This window comes from Saccoglossus kowalevskii, chromosome 18 (genome assembly GCF_978046115.1).
Source record: "Saccoglossus kowalevskii chromosome 18, keSacKowa6.1, whole genome shotgun sequence".
Lineage (NCBI taxonomy): Eukaryota > Metazoa > Hemichordata > Enteropneusta > Harrimaniidae > Saccoglossus > Saccoglossus kowalevskii.
This window is the reverse complement of record NC_140658.1, coordinates 7,436,885-7,456,445: the sequence shown is the minus strand read 5'-3', so window position 1 is coordinate 7,456,445 and position 19,561 is coordinate 7,436,885. Positions and strand designations below refer to the sequence as shown.

At 34.2% G+C, this 19,561-nt stretch overlaps 1 protein-coding gene and 1 long non-coding RNA gene across 2 annotated transcripts in view; one reads left to right on the top strand and one right to left on the bottom strand.

Moving 5' to 3' along the window:
- LOC144350785 (uncharacterized) overlaps window positions 1-13,999 on the bottom strand; it is a 56,582-nt gene extending 42,583 nt beyond the window's left edge. Inside the window, exons 1-3 of the long non-coding RNA XR_014927045.1 lie at window positions 13,844-13,999; window positions 12,572-12,694; window positions 11,808-11,905 (exon numbers count right to left, since the gene is read on the bottom strand). This is a non-coding gene — a long non-coding RNA (uncharacterized LOC144350785). The remainder of the gene's footprint in view (window positions 1-11,807; window positions 11,906-12,571; window positions 12,695-13,843) is intronic.
- A 127-nt stretch (window positions 14,000-14,126) lies between these two features.
- LOC100373019 (tektin-B1-like) lies at window positions 14,127-18,828 on the top strand. Its single transcript, XM_002734286.4, has 6 exons — window positions 14,127-14,206; window positions 14,942-15,383; window positions 15,624-15,838; window positions 16,121-16,343; window positions 16,715-16,938; window positions 17,976-18,828. The coding sequence occupies exons 2-6, from the start codon at window positions 14,958-14,960 to the stop codon at window positions 18,178-18,180; spliced, it is 1,293 nt and encodes a 430-aa protein (XP_002734332.2). The 5' UTR covers window positions 14,127-14,206; window positions 14,942-14,957; the 3' UTR covers window positions 18,181-18,828.
- The last annotated feature ends 733 nt before the right edge of the window (window positions 18,829-19,561 follow it).

Sequence of the window (19,561 nt, the reverse complement as noted above, 5' to 3'; positions counted from 1 at the left end):
GCAAAGAATCCACACATATTGGTGCAAAGAATCCACACATATTGGTGCAATGAATCCACACATATTGGTGCAAAGAATCCACACATATTGGTGCAATGAATCCACACATATTGGTGCAATGAATCCACACATATTGGTGCAATGAATCCACACATATTGGTGCAAAGAATCCACACATATTGGTGCAAAGAATCCACACATATTGGTGCAAAGAATCCACACATATTGGTGCAAAGAATCCACACATATTGGTGCAAAGAATCCACACATATTGGTGCAAAGAATCCACACATATTGGTGCAAAGAATCCACACATATTGGTGCAAAGAATCCACACATATTGGTGCAAAAAATCCACACATATTGGTGCAAAGAATCCACACATATTGGTGCAAAGAATCCACATATATTGGTGCAAAGAATCCACACATATTGGTGCAAAGAATCCACACATATTGGTGCAAAGAATCCACACATATTGGTGCAAAGAATCCACACATATTGGTGCAAAGAATCTACACATATTGGTGCAAAGAATCCACACATATTGGTGCAAAGAATCCACACATATTAGTGCAAAGAATCCACACATATTGGTGCAAAGAATCCACACATATTGGTGCAAAGAATCCACACATATTGGTGCAAAGAATCCACACATATTGATGCAAAGAATCCACACATATTGGTGCAAAGAATCCACACATATTGGTGCAAAGAATCCACACATATTGGTGCAATAAATCCACACATATTGGTGCAAAGAATCCACACATATTGGTGCAAAGAATCCACACATATTGGTGCAAAGAATCCACACATATTGGTGCAAAGAATCCACACATATTGGTGCAAAAAATCCACAAATATTGGTGCAAAGAATCCACACACATTGGTGCAAAGAATCCACACATATTGGTGCAAAGAATCCACAAATATTGGTGCAAAGAATCCACACATATTGGTGCAAAGAATCCACACATATTGGTGCAAAGAATCCACACATATTGGTGCAAAGAATCCACACATATTGGTGCAATGAATCCACACATATTGGTGCAAAGAATCCACAAATATTGGTGCAAAGAATCCACACATATTGGTGCAAAGAATCCACACATATTGGTGCAAAGAATCCACACATATTGGTGCAAAGAATCCACACATATTGGTGCAAAGAATCCACACATATTGGTGCAATCACTGTGGATGCAAATCTTTAAAATGAAACCTATAAACAACAATTGCTGCTAGGAATTGTCTTCATTAGACAGCATTTGTGACAGAATTCTCATGAAAGAGACTATGACCTGACATCTTCAGTGGAATTCTGGCAAAAGACACTGTGACGCAACGCCTCCAGTGAGAATTTTTGCGAAGAGACATTGTGACCTGACGACTCCAGTGAAATTTTCATTGCTGATTAAATTCCAAAGTTAATTTCACAAAATCACAGAATTTTAATGCTGTGTATTTCTTATACTTAAAGATGCATAATATATATCAAAACCTCAAAGAAATAATTTTAATTAAAAATTGTTAATCTACTCTATTCAACTTCTCCCATATACAAAATCGGAAATTAAAGTCTAGCATAATGTAATTTTCCTCAAGAAATATTTATAGATAGAAAAGCCCATATTAAAAATGATCAATGACATTGCCATTGGTGAGAACATGAATATCTCCCAGCACAGTGGTTGATCAAAATAACTTCAGGTGCTGTGCCATCCAATTATCAGCTAATTTCCTCATCAACTTTGACCCAGTTATGACCTGTTCAAATGAATACCTAGGTCAAGACCTCATCTCACAGTCTCATCATTTTGAGTACCCGCATCTATTGCACTCAGAATATGTTTATCGGTTATAAATGCCATGTTCAGTTACACTCAAAATTCCGACTTTCAAAAAAAATACATTATTTTAATTCACATAGCATGCAAATGAACAACAGAATAACTGGTTACCATAGTTTCAAATTTAATTTATAACAAAATAGGATGCAGCCACGTGGAGGGAATTCCAATGAGTATAAATGCGATAAAAGAAATAAGAGGATGATATTAACAGAGAGCGACAACGGAGCAGAGCGGAAATGAAAGAAAAAGATAAAAGAGGTGCCATAATGCGAGACGAATGAATAGTTATTATAAAAAAGTGGGTAAATGAAGAGGAAAATGAACTAAGAGAAAAATAATTACTGGCATTAGTAGGTGAAATGGGTCCATGCTAATATATCCTTTTTTATTACATAGCACTTTTATGATTTGAAACAAAAACACCTTTCTAGCATATATGGGTACTAATGTATCAGTCGTCACAATGCATTATGTTTAAAATACATCCTTCATTAGAATACATTGATTTGTATGAAATTCAAACGTGCATCGTACAACTGCTGCTTTGACATATGTAAATATTACAAAACTATTCAATGGCCATAACAAGTCGTATATTCATCATTTTTTTAACATTAATACTACTACTTTAATAATCGCAATTGTTTCATGGTCAACCAACACTAGTCATGAATGTTTTCGGGAATGGATATAGGTTATTACTCAAGCGCCATGATCTGTATACTTCGCCGTTTTTTCAAACCATGTAGTATTAACCTTTGTGGTTCTAAATGTGCCTGTATCAGGTTCTCGCACCATGCAACATGTGATCATTATGTCAGTTGTGTTTTTAATAAATCAACCCAATTGTGATGTTATTACATATCAACAATGCTATACCCAACATTTATATTGGATACAAAAGAGCAAAATGAATCATCAGACAAGGCACCAAGGGATTAATAAAACCATCCGAGCTGTTTCAGTAACATAATATTCAATTGACCTTATTAACCTGTAGTAGAAAATAAAATTTCACTTTTATGACAAATTGTTTCATCACCATAGTGATAACAATCTCCTGATGATGGATTCCACCATCAACCTGTCATGGATGTAGCATTGCTTCCATGGTAACAGCAAGGATAATTCCCACATCAGATAAATTCAATCACTGTGTATATGTTTCATTAATCAAGACCTCAGCTTTCCATAAAAACTTAGCGCTTGAGGGTAAAACGAAAGCACACTATATATCGCTTTCAATTCATTGCAACAAGAGACTCAAGAAATATAGCTAACGATAAAAAATGTGGTTATCACAAAATAACTCTTGGTTGTATGGTTTCTTTGAAGTGATTTTATTATTCCTCATATATTATAGTTATGTGTTGGTATCATTACCATTTATGATTCTTATTAGACTTATCTGAAGTGTCTGTAAAACATCAATTCAACAAACTTTGAATCTATCACATAGGATGCAATCGGAATATCAGAATAAATTTTCAAAATGCATGATTTTTCCCCAAATTCTGATAAATGTTGAAAAAAGCTGTTTTTTAGTATAATTTCCTCTTTTCATCACAAATTCACAAAATACTTCTGTTTATAGTCTGCACTTTCCTTCAGAAGATTGCAACAAATATATCCAAATTTTTTGACTAAAAACTGAAAATATTCTCAAACTTTGTCTGCGAGCTCCAAAATTAGGGTTCATTTCCAGAATTTTTAAAGAATTTAATAAAAAATTGCAGAACAATTGGATGGTGGAAAGGTTAAAAGTGATAAATTTGATATCACGGTGAAAGATTAATAATGAAGCACAGCTGCCATGGATCAATTTTTTTGCAACTGAAGAGCTATTTGTTATAGTTTTATGACATGAAAAAAAACTAGAGAACTGTGAACTTTTTTTGTCTAAAAGATGTTACAGCTTATATTCCAAAATTGCTTGATATTTGATGATTTTTTAGCACAAAAATTACCACCATTCGGCCATTTTTAATAGGATCGTCAAACCAATATATCTGTATATCTATGACATGATGTATAATGAATATTTAAAACTTGAACATAATCAGTCAAAACAAGTCAGAGATATTGGTCTAGAAGCCCATTCATTAAAACAATATGGCCGATAGTCGGCCATTTTGAATCTTATCTGAAAAACAAAATGATGTCCTATAATGTGTAACGTATATACCAATTTTGAACAAAATCCATCTGTAAACAGCCGAAAAATGCTTGATTTTGATGATTTTTAGCACAAAAATGGCCGCCATTCGACCATCTTGAATCAGATTGTGAAACAAATTGACATGCATATGTATGATGTATGTGTGAAATTTGATTGTTTTGATTGGTCCAGGCATTTCTAAGATACAGGTCCGCACGTACGGACGCATGCACGGACACACGGATGCACAGAGGTCAAAAACATAAGTGCCCGTTTTGGACTGCGTGTGCATTGACGAATATTTTTTGTGAAAACTTTGTCATAATAAACAACCTTTATAATGATAATTTAGTGAAATGACAAACATTTTTGGTAGTACCGCTACTGTGCTGAATGGATGTAGAAAATGTAAATCAATTTCCATATGCTAGACAAAGACCAATCAACTCATAGACCTTATTAAGCAGCTCACCCCAAAAAACCACTTTGACCCGAAACAGGGCCACCAAAGAAATATCTTTACCAAAATTGCTGATTTTTATGTTGTACCGGTAGTAAAAAAACATTAAAGCAAAAAAGTCACCTACGCATGCGTCAAATGGCCATAGCGTGTCATTGTTTACAAATAAGCGTCTACCCATAAGCCTTTGCATTTTTAATATGTGTAGTTATTGTCACTTGGAACTCAATTCTCGAGTGTGCGCAGATGACAACCCTCCCGCTTTAACTTTAGGCCAGACTCCAAAATAACTTGCTCATTCGTGATTCATGAAGCAGGAAAAAAAAATTGTTCTATGGAAAAAAAAATGTTTGCATCCTCTCGATTATTTTTCTTGGAATATCAAAAATAGAAGTATTTTGAGGAATCAGTTTTTATTTCTTGTCCAAAATGTATACAAAATATGTTTGTATTGATATTTGATTACTGATAACAATACCAGCTTTATAAGAATAAATTTTTGAATAAACAAGATTTGTCACATTTTACAATATAAATCAGTATAAATTTTTCCCATAATTTGTTTTTCAAACCCTTGAATAATTTTATTGATCTGACCCAGTAGCCAATGGAAAATTATGACAAAATGAAAAACTAAATTATAAAAAAAAAATACAGACAAATTTACAAACAGTATTGGGCGAAAAAATGATGATGTTCAAAAGTGTTAAACGTAACGAAATAAACAACACTTAATTTTAGTGGCAATTAAAATGACAACGTCATTAAAATACAATTTACTGACTGATTATGCTGTTTCCGTCAAACGTACGTCAATAGAAGATCATCAAGTTCAAAATCACATTTCCGTTCATATATTAGAAAAAGATCTAATGACGCTTGACGTAGATTATAATATGAATTGCCTATCTTGTCCACTGTACCCCAGATATACACTAAAAATAATGATGCAGAAATCGGTGATAAACGCGTTTGTCATTTGAAGCGCGAGAGAAGTTTATTACTCTGCTATAAATCGGTACCAAGATTAAATGTCAGGGAGTTGATCTCGCATAACAAATGATACTTAACATAAGAACTGTATTTGTTCTATCAGTAGTGTAAATGCAATAATTATTCACTGGGTTTTAATTTCACCATTTTTTTCTAATAAGTAAAATTAGCTATAAATTGAATCCATATGAACATATGAAATAACAATAGAATTCTTTTGTTTATCTGCCAAATTTGTGAACTTAAAGGGGCACTTCCAGTTAAGCCTAGTCTCACAACAAATTTACTCTCTGGATTAAAATTACAATGGATATAACAGATATATTAACATTGTAACAACATAAACAATAGTGTCCCATGAGTCTTTGGTGCAATCCCTGGGTTTGGAAGGTTCCCCTTTAAAATCTATTGAAATTGTTAAAAACAGTAAAATTAAATGCCAATGAAAATACATAGTTTGACAGTATGTGCTTATGTGAATGACTACATATGTGCATGTCACAGTGTTTATTGTAATATTTAATCATATTTTAATGATTCAGCATACAATACATGGAAATACAATTTTTTGGTTTATATCTCTAATAAAAATGTGTTTCTAATAGAGCTAATACAGTACATACTCTAATTTACTTTAGCTGGAATTAATTTTCGCTGAAAAGACTTTTCAGGTGTTTTGTATGGAATTTATTTTCGCTAATTTTTGACAAGTTGAATGTAAAATGAATGTTTTAATTGGTAACTGGAGATGATTTTTTGTGTGTGTGTGTGTGTGTTCGTACTTGAAAATAATCTTTCATACAAAGGTCATATGACAAGGTCACTTCATTTAAATTTAAAACTCCAGTGAAATAAAATGAAATAACATCATCGGATTAACTTTGAAAAATAAGATTTTTGCTGAGCCTTTAATAAGTGCATATAAGCATATAAACATGAAAGGAAGATAAATGCTAATTCCAATTACCACTTGTAGTCAAAAATACAATGAAAAAGACAAACACAAGAAATATCAGCATGCATTTATCACACTCACGAATGTTATCGAATTAAGTAGTAAAGCGAGGAAACAGTTGATTGTAGAAATTTACGTTCAAAGTGATGGTTATATCACCAAGGTTACCATAGTATACCATAATATTTTAATACTCTATGAAAGGTTTCAAATTGTCTGCAAGGAAATGCTTTTCCCCCTTAAGGAGAGCTACAAGAATACACAGGTAAACAATGACAGTTTTCAATTTAAATAATATTACCGGTATAGTACAGGACATTTAGATGTCAAGGAGAAGAAAGGCATAGATCACCAAGAACAGCTAGATGCTGTGTAAAGAGTGCTTTGATTGGTTAAAAAATGGATAAGATTGGGGATAACAAACAACCTGTGATTGGTTTACAGCCTAGATCTAAAAACCTAAAATTACACAATGCTCAGTTTAATGTCTTTACAACTCAACCATAAAAATATTTTCTTTTTCTGGTAAGCAAATTTTGTGAGTGTTGAGTACATAATTCATATGTTTAGCATGATATGATGAAAGCATCTAGAGAGTTCTGACAGTATGTGGTCAATAAGATATGAATTACTAGTAATGTCTTTAACCTGTTTTTGTCCATTCACATGCTTTATTGTGAGAATTGAATTTAATTTCTATCACTGTCCAACTACACAAGGTACTGTATTGGGAAATAATTTTAAACTCATAGTATGTGGTCAATGAATGGATAAGATATGAATTGCTAGTAATGTCTTTAACCTGTTTTTGTCCATGCACATGCTTTATTGTGAGAATTGAATTTAATTTCTATCATTGTCCAACTACACAAGGTACTGTACTGGGAAATAATTGCAAACTCATAGTTGCTGTCGACATAGAAAGTAAAGTAAGCAAATAACACCGAATAAACGGCAAGGTAAAGACTATGTCTAATTATAGTAAATACGTACTGCGTGCGTGACTCGAACCGGCGCTCGCGTACGGCACCAAATCGCATGGTAAATACTACCCTGGGGAGCAGATCCTCTGGCAACCATAAAATCGATCATTTTGAAATCAAAATACATGGAGTATTTTATGTGTCTGAAGTATTGACATGTTTATGAAGAAAACAAATACTGTAGAATACTTTATTTTCGCTTGGAATTTATTTTCGCTATTTTCGCTGAAGAGATGATTCCGTGAAAATAAAATCCAGCGAATATACTTTTTTTTCTATATTTCACATTCAACTCGTCAAAAATCAGTGAAAATAAATTCCATAAAGAACGCCCAAAAAGCCTTTTCAGCGAAAATTAATTCCAGCGAAAATAAAGTATTCCACAGTAGTTTATTAGTTGGGGCGGGATTTACCGGGGTAATCGTAATTCTCAAAAAAAGATGATGAGAAAACATCTTTTAAGCAGCTCTTCGAAATAACTGTCAATCACTGGTTTATTTAATTTATTCTTTATTAAAGGGTTAATCAAAAATTTTTCATGACAATAGATCCTTCCACGGCAGACAATGGTGTAAGTGATATGTTAGGCTTAACACCTACATGTAAATTTATATTTATATACACAGCAGGCCAGAGGCTGGCCATTTAAATTGAATGTCCTATGAAAAAATGGTGCATTCTCAGGGATTGCAGATTATAGTTTAACAATTCATTGAAAATGACACAGTCCCCGTTAAGTTCTCTTTGTGCTCGTCATATTAAAGCGGAGGGGTTGTCGCGAGCGTGTCCTTGAAACTTGAGTACCAAGTGGCGTATATAAAAAATAGTTTATTTACATCAAAACACGTGTTTCGTGTCATAGTAATATGGCTGAAATAAAAACAGCCGTTATTCAGCCATCTTTGATCTGATTATGAAACACACTGATATGTATGATGTATGTGCCAAATACGAATGAAAATGGTACATAAATTGTGGAAATATAGTAGTAAGGCCAAAAAGTCAGATGGCTGTCAATCGGCCATCCTTGACCAGATTTTGAAACAAAATGTCATGGACATGCATCCTAACATGTGTAAAGTACATGTATGTATCAAATTTGAATGAAAACTGACAGAGCACATCCAAGATACTGCATAAAAAAACAAAAACAAGATGCCTGCCAGTCGACCATCTTTGATCCAATTGCGAAATAAATTGTCATGGACATGTATCCTAACATGTATAATCTATGTACCATGTTTGAATGACAACTGACAAAGCATGTCCAAAATACAACATTTTCAAAAAACAAGATGGCTGCCAGTCGGCCATTTTGAATCGAATCGCTAAACCAGTGCATGTGCATATGTCCCACATAAGGTACTAGGCACATGCAAAGAATGAACGGAATCGGTCCACAGAATTCTGAAATATGATGTTGGATAGACTGACGCACGGACAGACTGACACACGGACAGTCGGACAGACAGACTCAGGAACTCACGGACGGTCGGGGACATGTATGCTAACATGTATGATCTATGTACTAAATTTGAATGAAAACTGACAAAGCATGTCCAAAATACGACATTTTCAAAAAACAAGATGGCTGCCAGTCAGCCATCTTTGATCCAATTGTGAAATAAATCATCATGGACATGTATCCTAACATGTATAATCTATGTACCAAGTTTGAATGAAAACTGACAAAGCATGTCCAAAATACAACATTTTCAAAAAACAAGATGGCTGCCAGTCGGCCATTTTGAATCGAATCGCTAAACCACTGCATGTGCATATGTCCCACATAAAGTACTAGGCACATGCAAAGAATGAACGGAATCAGTCCAAGGGATTCTGAGATATGACTCCGGACGGACGCACGGACGGACGGACGAAGACCGAATTATAAGTCCCAGTTTTCGGACTTCGTCCGAACAGGGACTAACAATGATAGAAATTATGAAATCATAAATTAATTAATTAATTATTATACAAAGTAATGCTCTCTCATTTTAACAGTAATTAGCCATGAGATAACGAGAACTATGCATTCCATTTTAATCTATGACTGACATTGAAACAAAGTTATCTGTCACGAATGTAATTTAATAAATTGAATATTCAGACAAGAAAATTTATATTATGTGTGATCATATACATGTCTTAGCATTGCCAGTCAATGTCGCTAGACAAATCAAGAACACAATCAGAATAGATTTGGCATTTTGGGGATGACATCGTAGCATCAGTCCTTCGACCTTCTGTAAAATGACTTCAAAGAAATGCCTAATTGATAAATTATTGCATTTAATATATTAAAAGCATCAACGGTTCATGCAAATAATTTAATTACAGTCTCTCTTTGTGGGACAAAATGAAATATTTTACAAACTGTGCTCGACAAAGATGTGGATAAATAGAGCAGTAGCCGTGTATGAAAGTTAATTACAGATGCGCATATTGTCATGACAACTGCATCATCACCACCGTGGAGGAAATCAGTTTGCCATCAGATGGTGATATCCAGGAAGAGTTGAAGTGTGCCCTCTACAGGCAAAGCTTAGAAACTAATACTATATTATCAGCGTTAATAATGTAAATCAATGAATGTATTGTGTTTTTTTTCATGTTCAATTTAATCCACGAATCACCAAATATGTTAAAATTAAATGTAATGACAATTTCACAAAATAGTCCTGTTTATAGTCTGCACTTTCCTTCAGAAGATTGCGACAAAAATAGCCAAATTTTAGTAAAAACTGATAATTGACTCAAATTTTGTCTGTTGGCTTCAAACTTAGGGTAAATTCCTAGAAATATTCAAGAATATAAGAAAAAAGTGCAGACAAATTTGGCCAAGAAAATCTGGTGGTAAAAAGTTAAAAACAAAGTTTAATAGAGGACACTAGGTAGTGCTGTTCAAAAGATTCCCCAACCATAGCTGTTTTTTTGAAATACATATTACCGATATTTAGCGAACTCAAAAACCAAAATTAAAAAGAAAGATGAAAATGGTGATCTTATGATCAGAAGTTTTTGTTTGATACTCTCATTAAAACATTTTTTCCAAAGTATGCAATATTTAATTTTCCATTACCGATATACTGTAAAATACTTTATTTTAGCTGGATTTAAATTTCGCTGAAAACACTTTTTAAGTGATTTGTATGAAATTTATTCTCACTGATTTTTGACGAGTTGAATGTAAAACATAGGGAAAAATGTATATTCGCTGGATTTTATTTTCACTGAATCATCCTTTCAGCAAAAATTAATTCCAAGCAAAAATAAAGTATTCTACAGTATTTAAAATACAACACATACCACTTACCTGTATTTTGTTTTCATTTTTTTTTTACTCTTTGCAGTTCAGGCTGATTATTAGATATATCATAATCAATGTCTGTTACACATACTTTCTGTGATCTTCTAGTCAAACCCATCATTTTTAATGTTTTCTTTACATAGATTTCTTGTCAATTTACTTTATACAAAGTTTTCCTCCGTGTGATAAGATCAACACACACTTCCACACTTTACCTCAGTGTATGCGAGCACTATCAGCAGTGTGTGCAAGTACTACAATGTTAGTAAAAGTTACATCCTGTAACCAAAATCATCCTCAAATATACCTCAGTTAACTTGACTATCAGTTATATTTTGCTTCCATATTGTGCAGTGCATAGTTGAATTTGACGAAACATTTTACAGTTCATTCAGCATAACATATTTATTTCTGTACCGACAAGGACTGAAGCAGCCAAGTGAATGCGCTTATTTTACCAAATGGCACATTATAATTTCAATGTACACATAACTTCATAATCCATAGTATTCAAGTATGGTTATGTTACAGGCATTTCAACATTTTTTTCGATAGCTCTTTTCCTGTGTGTGAGCCATAGAAACAGAGAGAAGAAGAATGTAGAAGTACAAAGAATCCTGAATTATTCTGGAAAGGGAAAGCTCTCCTAGTTGATAAAACAACAACATTTTTGAATTCAGATTTAAAAAGTATTATTAAAACTCACTACCGAATCTCTACCATAACTATGACTTCAGATCAGATCAGATCAACAGTGCCCTCTAGTGGCATAACAACATTATGCTTTTTGTAAGTCTAAAGATGTAGGTTATTTTTGTGACATGAATGGGTGAAAGGAAAGTCATGATTTTGATTTTTAGTTCAATAAATACAATTTTTTTTTATTGTGTATGAGTAATGAATGTTTACACAACAAAGTTGTCGCTGTGAAGAATGCTTTCCTCCACCTACATCAATTACAGAACTGCTGTCACAAGAGGGCATACTCCTAATAGAATTATTGTTATTTTTTCAGGAACATTTTATGTTTGTGCGATATTTTTTAAATCAACACATTTATTAAAAACAATCAACATGGCAACTTACCTTTTGGGAACACTTGTAACCATGGTAATGTGTATCACCGAGACATTCCATCTGTGCTGGTTTTGTTGAAACATAGTGAGAGTTATGGGAACATAATCCTGCAAAAAATGAGATATATCTGTTACTATATATATCTTGGTGTCTATTCAAATTCCATAATTTTGGTGATACATTTTTGCTTGTCTTAATCAACCATTTTCAGGAATTTCTAACCACATTATGTAAACCTTAAATCGAGGGAGTTGTCAACTGCACACGCGTCAGATGGTCATAGCGTGTCATTGTTTACAAACAAATATATACCCATGAGCCTTTGCGTTTTAGTGTGTGGTGCTATCGTCAATTGTGACTCAATTCCCGCACGTGCACATGTGACGACCCTCTCGCTTTAATAAAGTCATTTTAGTAAAGCTTGTCATACAACAATATTTTCATGAGCTGGCAATTGCATGCTTTTGAATAAACTTACAGTGAAAACCATTGAGATTTGGTCATTGAGAATGTTCTGGAGCTTGTAAGATCAGAAGAAATGATAACCATACTTTGTTTCAAAATATTGATTACCAACAGACTTCTGTCTACAGTCTAGATGTATTTACATCATATTTATGTGTAAATATGTCAGGACTGTTGACAGAGCTTTTAAGGTGTTCTAGTCTTACAATATCCAGAGCATTCTTAATGAAAAATTCTGGGTGGTGTTCACTGTAAGTGACAATATATATTGTCATACAAATACAATATGAATGGAGCAGTGTTATTACCTTGTAGTGTCACAAACATTTTTTTTTTCTTACATGAGGTGGAGTTATGATCAGAGTGTACATCCCATGTGTTTCCATGCTGCAATATTACCACTAGGACAATCACATATCGCAGACAGGGTACTAGAAACAAAAAAAATAATTGCAATTGATATCCTATCATTTTTCTGATGGCACCCATTTTCAACCTCAAAATTTGTAAAAGTCATTGAAATTATGAAAGAAATATCTGACTGATCTGACCACCATTAATTTCCAGCCCTGCCATATTTCCAGCCTGTCCTGCCATGTTTTTTTCCCTGATCATTTCTTATGCACATAATTCATAATGTTCATTTTAACTTCTTTTGTAATCATACATAAAATGGTCCTGTTAAAATTTAGCATATTTTTGTTTCAAATCCCAGTTTTGATTGTAGAACGCTATTTTTAATTCAATTACACAAAACACATGCAAGATGTTTAGGATTATACAGTAGCATTGAGTTTAGGCTTAGAAGTTTTTATAGAGCAACACATTTGGTCGAGTTTCAGCAAGGTTGTGGGTTTGAAATATTGGGGTGATATAGGAGCAACATTTTGAAATATGAAGAAATATTCTCACCATAGAAACCAGTATACAATTAAATGCAAATTTTTATTTTTTTTTATCTTGAAAAATTGAATGTGACCCTATTTTTTTTTTATTTTCGGTATCCGGATGGCATGAACTCATATAAATGATAGTTTATCAAACTTCATTAATATTATAATAGTAGTTTATAAATAAATAAACGCTGCTCGAACTGATAAATATGATATATAGAAGATAATATTTGGTAATCGTAGTCCTAAATAACTATTAAAAATAGCTAGACGTTTCGAGCAATGGCTCTTTATCGATAGCATAGAACACTTTCTAACACTTTCTTCTATGCTATCGATAAAGAGCCGTTGCTCGAAACGTCTAGCTATTTTTAATAGTTATTTAGGACTTCATTAATATTAAACTATGAGGGCAGTGTTCATAAGGGACATTTAAGAATTCTTGTTTGACTTTGTAGAATTCGTAGAATGCAATTAACCATGTATATAGGCCTGAAGGGGTAAACGAGTGTGCGAAATCTATACTAGACCAGGCCACCACTAGGTTACAAAACTGACCTCGGCTATTTTTCATTCATTCAAAATCAGGGCAAAATAATTAATTGGGCTGGTACAATAGCAATGCTAGTTGTTATTTATTTGTTTGTATCATTCTTGTTCTTGCTTACGATCAGTAAAATCACTAACCTCTGCATGTATCACACAGAAGTGAACAAGTATCGAAAGAAATAGAAATTCGTCACACCATCCGAATCTCCTGCAAAAAGTTTCAAGCAGCGCCATCTTTCTTTGGTTGTTGAATATTCATCACAGTTGGATATTTACATAATTTATTCATCGCCTGTCGCGACGGTATCTATGGAAATACACAAATAAGAACGCAACGTCGGCAATGAAACGAAGTATCTGATTCGTTTACGTCTAACGCGTAAGATAGATTGGCCAATAGAAGAAAAGAATCTTCGAACGGATCGAAGCCTAGCAACGCGGAGTTTATAGGCTAGCTTCGAAGCAAACAGTTCCATACATTCTGTGCACGGAGTCGGTTAGGTAAGTTGTGCTGTCCTCCCCTTGTTTCCGTATATTTTCGCCTTTTTGATGGAGCTATACTCAACCTTACATTTAATATCAACAATCGTTTGCATCGATCCTGATTGTATTGCACTTTTTCGGTGTATTTTTCTGATCCGGTCTCTGTTTCCAAAATCATGTGCTCAGGGCCACTCGTACACTGTGTATACAAAGTCTGTCAGACAGCAAAACAACTTCATTATTCTATTGTTTACATTTATTAGCCATTTAAAATATTACTGCTTTGGTTACCGACATTTTAATAATATTAGCAAGTATATCTGAAGCGGCATGCTGGAATTTGTACTGCAATTCGCAAAACCGGTGGACGAGGCATAACGTTTTCTTTCCAAAATGGCTTCCTTCGCTTTGGAAATATTATAAACAAAGTGTGGTCGTGGCAACGAAATGTTTAAATTTTCTGTGATTGTACGTACATGCGAGCAATCTACTCACACTGGCTACCATTTCAACTGCTCCCACTATATTTATTAAAAATTTAATATTACATGTCATGTTATATATTTTAGAACTTTGAATTTACGTATTAACTGTCACTGCTAAATTAATAACATCCCTGATGGGAATTATGTTCTGTAAATTTAATTTGTAAAGACCACTATATTTCTAACGGCTGGGTACATATTAGGATGTATGCTGTCTACATAACATACAATACATTAATTTACTGATATGCCACTAATTTTTCAACAGGTTATAAAAATTCAAAATGTCCACACAAACAGACATTAACTACAAGACCGCCACCCATTATGCCCCATCAGATTGGCATACATCAAACTACATCTTAGCAACAAATTCAGAGCGCCAGCGCGACTCATCGCATCAGATCCGTCAAGAGGGGCGTCAACTGAGAAACGTCACCGATAACAAAACATGGTGGGGTACTCACGACAACACAACCCGTCTTGACAACAGGATTGACGACATCAAGCAGTGGAGGCAAATTTTGGAGAAAACTCTTAAAGACACTGATGAAGAAATTGAGAGGTTGCAAGATGAGAAAGATAACGCTGAGCGTGCTCTTGAAGCGAAAGCCCTCCCCCTAGACGTTGCTATTGAGTGCCTCACTCTTAGGGACGGTAGGAAAAGTATCGATGTTGTTGATGATGATCCAGATGCAGAACTTCATAAGGTATGTGTCATTGATTAAAAACAATTTCATGTAAATGAAGTCCATTAATTTATTAAATGTCAAAAGCTTCTATTATTTATTGGTTTTTGAGCCCATAAAGACAATCTACCGGCCACAATACTGATTAGTCTATTGGACTTTTTACATGCATTTTGAACAGAATAGGTTTACTGATATTTACCATTGTCACAAAATGTCTACTACTTTATTTTTTATTCTTTATTATGTTTTCTCTTGTAGGAAGTTGAGGTTATTGAAGGTGCTAAGAAAGCTTTGCAACAGAAAGTCTCTGAATCCTTTGAGCAGTTGTGCCTTCTCCAAGAAGCTCGTCAACAATTAGCCGCTGATCTCCGAGATAAGTTTGAAGCCAAAGGCATTGATACTTACTGCCGTGATTTGACCATTGATTCTCCGGATATATGTTTCCAGCCCGACCCAACACGTACACCAAAAGGGTGAGTTTTGTAGTTTACTGTATTACAATAAGATACTTTATTTTCACTTGGAATTTATTTTAACTGTTTTCACTGTAGGCCTGAATCAGTGAAAATACATTTTTTCCTACATTTTACATTCAACTAATCAAAAATCAGTGAAAATAAACTTTATAAACTACAGCCAAAATGTCTTAAAGAGAAAATTAATTCCAGCAATGTTTTGATATTTTATGGTTGACCCCACTGATTCTCAACCATCCTGAAAACTCACTATATATAAAATTCTGTATTTCATCACAGGAGCACCACACCACAAACATGGGAAGACTACAGTCGGTACAACAGAGACCGTGCTGTTGCCGAAATGAAGGCTTCGCAAAGACTACGTGAGGCTGTTAAAGCAACCATTGCGCAAACAAATAATGACTTGGATGCACAGAGACAAGCACTGGACTATGCATTCAGGAAGAGGATACATGATATGGAGAGAGCTAAGGATGAGGATGAGTGGCAAAAGAAAAATGTGAGTATTTTCTCGTTTTTTCTTGATATAATTGCAACGTCTCAGCTTCATACTTGGGCAGTTGTTAGAATGTTCGCCTCGCATCAGAGAGATTGTGATTTTGACCACAAGACAGCAGCAGTATAAATACATACATTCTGCCAAACTACCAAACATGTGGTTTTAGTTAATGGGAGATTGGTGTTCTATTGGATGAGGACAATAACATACTTTCTATCTAGTGTGCTATTACCGTTGTCAGTGCGCATTGAATATTCCTGGCATTCTCATCACAGAAAGTAGATGATTCCTATAGGATGATGGCTGCTAATAATTGAGCTCTTTGCATGTTGAGCTGTGTAACAAATAATTACATTTTTTATTCCGTTCAGACTGAAGAAGAGATTGCTGACATGGAGAAGGATATCCATGACTTGGAGGCAGCAATTAAAGCCAAAGACAACCCATTGAAACTGGCAATGACTCGCCTTGAGAACCGTACATACAGACCTAACGTTGAACTGTGCAGAGACAATGCTCAGTATGGTCTGGTAAATGAAGTGCAGGAAATTCAGAACAGTATAAAAGAATTGAAAGCTAAACTTCAGGAAGCACAGTAAGTATGCAATGGGAATGGTGTGGTTTTACTTTCAGACCTCAACAGCCTACTTTCAAAAATATGTCAAAACTTTAGTGGTAAACTAAACTTAGTATTACTAAGTCAAAGTAATTTCCAGAGAGTATCATTTTGAGCACCTAACAACTTCAACCTTATCACACCAGACATTCTCACCCAAATTGTTCTGATTTTTTTTTTTTTTTCTTCAATATTTCTGGAAATTAACCCTAATTTTGGAGTCAACAGACAAAATTTGAGTCAATTTTCAGTTTTTACTCAAAAAAATTGGGCTATTTTTGTCCCAATCTTTTGAAGGAAAGTGCAGACTATAAACGAGACTACTGTAAAATACTTTATTTTAGCTAGAATTTATTTTCAATGAAAAGATCGTTTGGGTTAGCTTTTGTATGGAATTTATTTTCACTAATTTTTGACGAGTTCAATGTAAAATATAGGAAAAAGGTATATTCGCTGGATTTTACTTTCACTGAAAATAGCGAAAATAAAGTATTTTACAATATTTTGTGATGAAAAGATGGAACTAGTGGTGAAAAGGTTAATACATCATCTGTTGAAAGCTTCCATGGAAAATAAAAGTCAGCAGGTGATATTTCAGCTCCTTATAAAATCTAAAATAAACAAGAAAATAAATTGTGACAAAAAAGCACAATTAAAGAAACATCTGAATTTACAGGATTTGTATGAACCCGATTAAACCCCCCTGTGACTGTATATTATGGGCAGCTCTATGATGCATAATTTTGTTAAATCGGGGGAGTCGTCACCTCCGCATGCGCCAGATGGCCATAGCGTGTCATTTGTTTACAAACAAGCGTCTACCCATGAGCCTTTGCGTTTTAACATGTGATGTTATCATCGCTTGGGACTCAATTCCCGCGCCTGCGCAGGTGACGAACCTCTTGCTTTAACCGTTTTACTCTTAGTACGTTAGATTTATGAATTCACTTGCAGCTGGTTTTTTTCATTTATTAGTTTGGTGTTATAATTACAAATATTTTGTCTTTACTTTGTAGTAATGCTCGTGATGCCAATGAGAAACAGCTTTATCGCATCAACCAAGACTTGGAAACTAAGAAAAACTCTTTGGATCTCGACAAGAAATCTATGCAAGTTCGCCGGGCATTGACAACAGGACCCGTCACCCAAACCACCCAGAATCTTGCAACATTCAAAACTGATAGAGAACTATATTCTGCAAGGCAAAAACTTGTTGCTTAAAAAGACATGAAATAAAATAAAGACACTTAAACAGACATTTTGGAATGTTCTATTATTATTAGGGAGGGAGCACAGACTATTTTATGTAAGGTATCACTGAAGACAGTTGATTAGAGGAAGGAGGGGGGGGTCACATCATTTGCATGTGTCTGTTATAGAACGATAAAACAGTTGCAATTCAGTAAATCCGTCCTGTGTGCAGTTTGTCTTGTAGAGCTTGATATATTCTAGCCCAGCAATATATGTGCCTTCCAGACTGCATTTTAATCTAGCCCACTGTATTACCTGTACATCAACAATAAAGTCATCTGTGGGTCTGTTTCTTTGTTCAGAAAATCTTGTGCTAAAACTTGGGAACAGCTCCCTATAAATTTACATAACGTTAGTAGCTATTTGTATATTTTTCTAGCTGCCGTGTTTTTACTAGTAACCCCAGCAGTGGTAGTTATTTCAGTACAGACATCAATCAGGTTTGACTTTAATTCTTTAAGTATAAGTGTGAGCTTCTAAAAAAAAATAACGTCTATGATTTGTGGAGGACTGAAGAAGTGTCATGCATTTCTTTAAATAGTCTTTATCATTCATAAGGTGCACCATATGTAACATTTATCAAGTATTTTAAACAAAAGAATAAATTGATTGAAGTGACTTTGTGTGTGTATTTTCACAGTTTTAACATTGTCAACAACCGGCTTCACGTCACACTGGAAATGTCAACCACCATGTGTAAACTAGTGTTATTCAAGTTGCACTCTGAGATGAAATACTGTATTATGGAGGTTTTGGCACTATTATGTGAAATATTTTGATGGTCTAAATGTTTGCAAAGACTCAGAAATATTTAATAATTAAAGAGCAGTGGTTATTGCATCAGCACACCTGCACAATATACCAATCGTATGTGAACATGTATGCCACAGACAACAAGTACAAAAACAAGACATTATCTAGGTACTAAGGTTTAGCTTGGTAATTACTGTGGTGATTGTTTCTGCCATAGGAACCAATTGTGAACTATTGGATAAACGCATTTTAAGCGTTGTTTTGTGAAAACCTTATTTCATTTCAGAATTTTGAACATTACAGTAACCCAACCCCTCTTGCTGGATTTCAAACAAATTCTGAATATTGTTTTCAATGGAAGCAAACTACCTTAACATCATCGGAATGTTGCTGATCATTTTAGTTTACATTTTGAATGTACATTGTATCATTTTTAATAGTTTTCCAACATATGTGGCCCACAGTAACAAGAATCCTGGCAAATTGTTGATTATTTTTCAAAATTCAAAAAATCAAATATTTCACATAAAGTCATAACACCCAAATAAAGCTGTCTCGTAGTGTAGACACAATTTGAAATCTAATGGAAACATCTTAA